The sequence below is a fragment of the Mercenaria mercenaria genome, chromosome 3 (genome assembly GCF_021730395.1).
Source record: "Mercenaria mercenaria strain notata chromosome 3, MADL_Memer_1, whole genome shotgun sequence".
Taxonomy (NCBI): domain Eukaryota; kingdom Metazoa; phylum Mollusca; class Bivalvia; order Venerida; family Veneridae; genus Mercenaria; species Mercenaria mercenaria.
Genome location: NC_069363.1, coordinates 60,849,884 through 60,856,798, shown reverse-complemented (window position 1 = coordinate 60,856,798; position 6,915 = coordinate 60,849,884). Strand labels below are relative to the sequence as shown.

Below are 6,915 nucleotides of genomic sequence, written 5' to 3'. Positions count from 1 at the left end.
CGGATGAAAATGAACATTTTTACCTTTACTAGTGTTCACAGACCATTAGAAATACGCTAATCATTTAAAAAAGACAACAAAGCTTTGAGATCGCCTTCATTTTCTGCAATTAACATAATATGAGATGCAGATAAAGATAAAAAAAAAGTTTAGTTCGGCTGTAAGAGGTAGAGTTACGGCAGATATCATTTAGTCAGTTAATAAAATCTCATGCAACGTATTTATCCGCTAATATAACATATATGCTGTAACTATTTCAAAATGATTTTAAATTATTGTTCTATTTTCGAGTGTCTGCTTCTAAAATCTCAAAAACAAAACCGCAGAAGAACCGCTTTTAAACACATATCATACTCTGCTATCTCAGGCACCGTTAATTAACAAGAGAATGCTTCGAAATGTATTATAATTCGAATGACCAAATTCAGTATAAATGCTCCCTTGTTGCTGTTGTGTATTTGTCTTGTTGCTTTTATAAATATGCCTCGTCCCTATTGTAAATATGCCTTGTTACTATTGTAAATGTTTCTTGTCACTATTGTAAATGTGCCTTGTTACAATTGTAAATGTTTCTTGTCACTATTGTTAATGTGCCTAAACGTTACTATTGTAAAAGTTTCCTGTCGCTATTGTAAATTTGCCTTGTTACTACTGTAATCTTTCCTGTCGCTATTGTAAATGTGCCTTGTTACAATTGTAATTTTTTCTTGTCGCTATTGTTGATGTGCCTAAACGTTACTATTTTAAATGTTTCCTGCCTCTATTGTTTATGTGCCTTGTTACTATTGATAACTGTCGCGAACTGCGAGTCTGTTTTGCATATATAATTACAGTTGCGACGTTATCATGGTGCCGTCGGAGCCTTGGTTCATCTTTTGGGTGTCCGCCGGAACCACGGCGTCGTCGGAACCTAGTTCATGATTTTCAGGTCACGTGTTTCACAGATTTAGAATGTTTTTGTAAGAGTATAAAAGGCTGTTGTTCAAATATATTAAAGAAAGAAAGACTGTTAAAATTAGAGAAGTTAGGAAGATAACAACTAGAAAAATAAATGTAAATTATTCGTCACTAAAATAAATTATGTGAAACTGGATGGATTTTAGTGTTTGTGTTTTAGATGAGAATAAAATAAATCCAATGTGGCGTTTAATGAGATGACATACAGTCCGAAACTAAAGAAAGAAAAAATTTCGCCACATTGTTTGGTCCCGCGAGCCGGATGCCAGAACTTAAAGTGAATTGGAATACTGAAGCTTATCACTAGTGCTTGAAATATCAGCAATAAAAATGGCTAGTGTGATACATTTAAAAGGTGTAAGGACTAGGTTTAGAAATGTTCTAAAAAAGAATATTGAAGCTGCCAAGGAATTACTGAAGTGTGATGTCGAATTCTGTGATATTGACAGGAATATTTCAGAAACAAATAAATGTATGCAAAGTCTTAAAGTGTATTGTGAAAAGTTGGAGCTACAAAGTGAGAAATTATCTGGTGCTGTTGAAGAAACTGACACGGAGTTTGTCCAACAAATTACTGATGAAGATAGTGAATTATGTACAGACGCTGTAGAGTGCTGTATCATTTTACAGCAACACAAGGAGTTATTACTTAGCGAGAAGGAAAAGAGTGAAACAAAACAAGTAAAAAATGTAACGATTGAAGAAACGCAAAACGAACAACTCGTATCTTTACAGAGAGACATGCAAAGACTAATGGAAATACAATTACAACAACAGGAAAAACTCATAGAATCTCAGACTAACAAAGGTAAAGTCTCTTCTACGAAATTACCTAAGTTAGACTTAATATCTTTCAGTGGCGATAAAACAAAATGGATTGAATTCTGGGATTCGTTCAAGTGTTCTGTTCACGAAAATGCAACGCTTTCCAACAGTGAAAAGTTCAATTATTTGAGGAGTAAAGTGTACGGTGAAGCTCAGCGTGCAATATCAGGTCTTACGTTATCCGATGCTAACTACGAAGTAGCTGTCGGAGTTCTAAAGGAACGTTTCGGGAACGAACAAGAAGTGGTCGACGTACATTATAACAAGTTAATTAATTTACAACCTGCAATAAACAAAACAAGCAGTTTAAGAGTACTACTTGATGCAGTAGAAAAACACTTACGCAGCCTAGAAGTGTTAGGACAAAATGCGAATCAAGATGTGTTTGTGTCCATGATAAGAGCCAAATTACCAGAAGATGTGTTAGTCCAACTGGAAATTCTCAGTGGTACGAAGAAAAAGTGGAATACATTTAGGCTAAGAGACAGGTTACGGGAGTATATTATAGCGAGAGAAAGGGCTGAAAAGGACAAAGAACCAGATAAAAGATCTTTAAATTCTCACTCAGTACAAAAAGGAATAAGATTAAATGAGTCAAAAGAACCGATAACGAGAAGCTTTGCAAATTCAGGATCCGCACACGTGTTAGCAGCCGTTAGAAAACAACCAACTATGAAAAGAAACACCGAAAATTACGCTGATAAATGTCGTTATTGTCAACAAAAACACTGGAGTGACGAGTGTAACAAATATCGGACTATCAGTGAAAGGAAACAACAACTAAAGGACAGTTGTTATAAATGCTTGAAGACAGGTCACCAATCCAATGAGTGCAAGAGAAACAAATTATGTACCCACTGTGGTGAAGTAAATAAACACCACCGTAGTTTGTGTCCAAAGAAATTTAAATTTAGAGAAACAATGTCACATTTAGCAAGTGAAGTAATGGAAGCCATGGACGTTTCTGAAGAAAATGTGCTTGTGTCATCAGATGAAATGGTCCTGATGCAGACAGCCCTGACGGATATAAAAAATCCAGAAACCTCTGAAACTCAGTCTGTGCGACTTTTATTAGATTCGGGATCTCATCGAACATATATTACTGAAAAACTAGCAAATAGGTTACATCTCAAAGAAACAGGGGAACAGGAAATCAAACTAGTTACATTTGGGAGTAACAGTACGCAACGTATAAGAACAAAGTGTGCTAATATCGATGTAAAACTAAAAAATGGAACGTACATCTCAGTTAGTGTGAATATTGTTCCAACTATTAGTGGTCACTTACATCGCAGTCCAGTCAGTATTTTGGAAACAGAACAATTTAAACACGTAGTTGGAAGTGTAGATCTAGCAGATACGCTGCCAACAGAAAACGAATCCTCATCAATAGAAATGTTGGTCGGCAATGACTATAACTTGGATTTCATTCTCTGTCAAAGAATCGAATTACACCCTGGGTTATATTTACTAGGATCTAAGTTAGGATGGATTCTGACTGGTAGAACTAATGATCAAGACAACAATGACGGCCCGTGCATGCTTATTATGACGCATGGGAAAAGTTTTACAAAGACAAGTTTCACCAATGTGGATAGTGTAGTACCTGTGAAACCTGATCTAGAGGACTTTTGGAGAGTAGAGTCTATTGGTATTTTAGATAAACAAAATACTTCCGACGATGAAATGGCCATGAAAATGTTTCTAGATTCTCTGCAGTTTGAAAATGGACGTTATCAGGTCACATGGCCTTGGAATGAGGACTGTCCGAATTTACCAGTAAATAGAGAGCTGGCTCTTGGTCGTTTAAAAAGTTGTTTAAACAAAATGAAAAACAAACCTGATCTATTACAGAAATACGATGCAGTGATGAAGGATCAATTGAGCAAGGGTGTTATTGAGAAAGTAGAACAGTCAAAAACAGATGGATTGGTACATTACTTACCTCACCACGCGGTTATTACACCACAAAAGGCAACAACAAAAATACGAGTCGTATACGACGCATCCGCAAGAACACGAAAAGAAAACAAAAGCTTAAATGAGTGCATGTATAGAGGACCTGTGATGCTTCAAGACCTCTGTGGTATGCTACTACGATTTAGAATACAACATGTAGCAGTAGTTACTGACATAGAAAAGGCGTTTCTCCAGATTGGATTGCAGTCTAACCAACGTGACGTGACACGATTTCTTTGGTTGAAGGACTTTGAAAAACCTATATTTGATGCTGATAATATTCAGGAATACCGATTTTGCAGAGTACCTTTCGGTGTCATCAGCAGTCCGTTTCTACTGGGAGCTATTGTAGATTACCATTTAAAATCTTACAACGATGAAATCGCAGAAAAGCTAAGAAACAACATATATGTAGATAATGTTATATCTGGAGCCGAAAATACAAGTGAAGCTATTAAATTGTATAAAACGTCGAAATCGATGTTTGCAGACGCTTCCATGAATTTAAGGGAATGGATAACGAATAGTGAGGTGGTTAATGAGTTCATTCCTAAAGAAGACAGAGCATTTACTAACTCAGTAAAAGTTCTTGGACATTGTTGGAATGTCAAAGAAGACACGATAAATTTGTCAAAGCCGAAGGTAGTGTTGGATCAGCAAGAATGGACAAAACGTAGCGTGTTAAAATGTGTTGCTTCCGTCTTTGATCCACTTGGATTACTTTCGCCAGTACTCTTACGAGGAAAAGTGCTTCTACAATCGTTATGGCAGAAAAATCACGATTGGGACGAAGAAATAAGTACTGAAGATCAAATGAAAATGTCCGAGATTGTATCAGACATCAACAAGATAAACACATTTCATATACCAAGAAAGGTTTGTGAATTTCATGGAACAGTAACGTATTCCTTGTTGTGTTTCTGTGATGCCTCAGAGAAAGCATATTCTACGGTTATATATCTTCACACACATCAAGCTCAAACTTCCATTGTTAATATGGTGTTTTCCAAGACACGTCTTGCGCCAGTGAAGAAATTAACGATTCCGAGGTTGGAACTACTAGCGGTTGTGATCGGCCTAAGATGTTTAAAGTTTATAAGAGATGAAATTAGAGTACCAGTCTCTCAAAATTATTTGTGGACAGATTCAAAATGCGTATTACAATGGATTACGTCACAAAATAAATTATCAGTGTTTGTGAAAAACAGAGTCACAGAAATTAAAGAACACAGTAACGTAAACTTGTCATATATTCCTACGAAGGAGAACCCTGCAGATGTTGCTTCTAGGGGAACAACGCTAGAAAAGTTGAAATCTAACACTACGTGGTGGTATGGTCCAAAGTGGTTGCTGGAACCAATGCCCGATTGGCCAGTATACAGTGATCAGCAAAGTGGTATTACTGAAGAGGAGATAGAAGAAGTATTACAAACAGAAGAGAAAAGCAACAAAGAAACAATGTTAGTGCAATTGACCAATTTTGACAATACAGAAAGGGCAAGTAATCCGCCATTTAATATTGACAGTAACAAATATTCTTCTGTAACTCGTCTAACAAGAGTTACCGCGTTAGTTTTACGCTTTGTGCTGAAACTCAAAAAAGTGTCGTGTAAAGATGGCCCTTTAGAAAGTACAGAACTGTTCGAAGCCGAGAAAATGTGGTTACAACATGTTCAAGAAAGCCATTTTCAAAGTGAAATTGATGCTATCCGTGCCAAAACGACCACTAGCAGACAACAACAATTAGGTCTATTTCTTGACGAACAAGGGCTTATGCGCTGCAAAGGAAGACTCGAAAATGCTAACCTGAGTGAAGGGGCCAGACATCCCATTCTGTTACCAAAAAATGATCACCTTACCGAACTGATTATAGAAAGAACACACAAAGAGTTATTGCATAGTGGTATCTCACAGACACTTGCTAAAACAAGACAAAAATTTTGGATCATACATGGTCGAGCAACAGTCAAGACCGTTTTAAACAAATGTGTATTGTGTAGACGTCATGAAGGTGGTAGTTACAAAATGCCACCAATGTCTGCACTACCATCGTCAAGAGTGACTGAATCAACACCATTTTCGAGAACAGGATTAGACTATTTCGGTCCAATTTACCTTAAAACATCAGGTGAAGAGAAGAAGGTTTGGATATGTTTATATACATGTTTAGTAACACGCGCAATTCACCTGGAATTAGTCTCTGATATGTCCACAGAGGAATTTCTGTTGTGTTTAAAACGCTTCATAGCACAAAAGGGGACTCCAGTCGAAATAACAAGTGATAACGCAAAGCAATTCAAAGCAGCAAGTTCGATCCTAGATCAAATTTGGCATGGAGTATTACACAGTAACGAAGTTCAAAGTTACGTGGCAAATGCAAATATAAAATGGAACTTCATTGTTGAACTCGCGCCTTGGATGGGCGGGTTTTACGAACGTTTAGTTGGTTTGGTTAAAAGATCTTTTAGAAAAGCAATAGGAAGGAAACTCTTGACTTTGATTCAAATACAAACGTTAATAAAAGAAGTAGAAGCTGTGGTCAATTCGCGACCACTCATCTATGTTGGTGATGATATACATTCAACAATTGCATTAACGCCAAGTCATTTTCTGACCTTGAATCCGAACATCGGAATTCCACAAATATCAGAAGAGAGCGATAGTGAATATTTACCATACGAAAGTTCCACAAACAGGTTATTAAATATTTGGAAGAAAGGTCAAAGAATTTTAAATAAGTTTTGGCAAATATGGCGGGATGAGTATTTACTAAGTTTAAGGGAAAGGATGCAAACCCGACTAAAAACAAACAGAATTCAGTCATCAGTAAAGCCAACGGTCGGTGATGTAGTGATTGTTCAAGACAATTGTTCACGAGGTAGTTGGAAACTTGCAAAAATTGAGGAACTAATCAAAAGTCGGGATGGTGAAATACGTGCTTGTAAAATTCAATTGTCTTCAGGAAACATTCTTAACCGTCCACTGAATTTACTTTTTCCCGTCGAAACTTCTCATAGCACAGTTAATACACAGAATGACATTATAGAAAAATTGCCACAGTGTAAATTACAGTCAAAAGTGAACGATAAGGATCAAGGCTTATCCCAACGTCCTATGAGAGCTTCAGCATCTAAAGCATTAAAAACAATAAAACAGCAGTTATCCCAATAAACG

At 36.7% G+C, this 6,915-nt stretch overlaps 1 protein-coding gene across 1 annotated transcript; it reads left to right on the top strand.

Annotated features, from left to right (window-relative positions):
• Positions 1-1,287: 1,287 nt before the first annotated feature.
• LOC128555912 (uncharacterized) lies at positions 1,288-6,912 on the top strand. Its single transcript, XM_053539730.1, has one exon. The coding sequence runs from the start codon at positions 1,288-1,290 to the stop codon at positions 6,910-6,912; it is 5,625 nt and encodes a 1,874-aa protein (XP_053395705.1).
• The last annotated feature ends 3 nt before the right edge of the window (positions 6,913-6,915 follow it).

Coding starts and splice junctions, on each gene's coding strand:
- LOC128555912 (XM_053539730.1), top strand. CDS start 1,288: ATGGCTAGTGTGATACATTTAAAAGGTGTAAGGACTAGGTTTAGAAAT.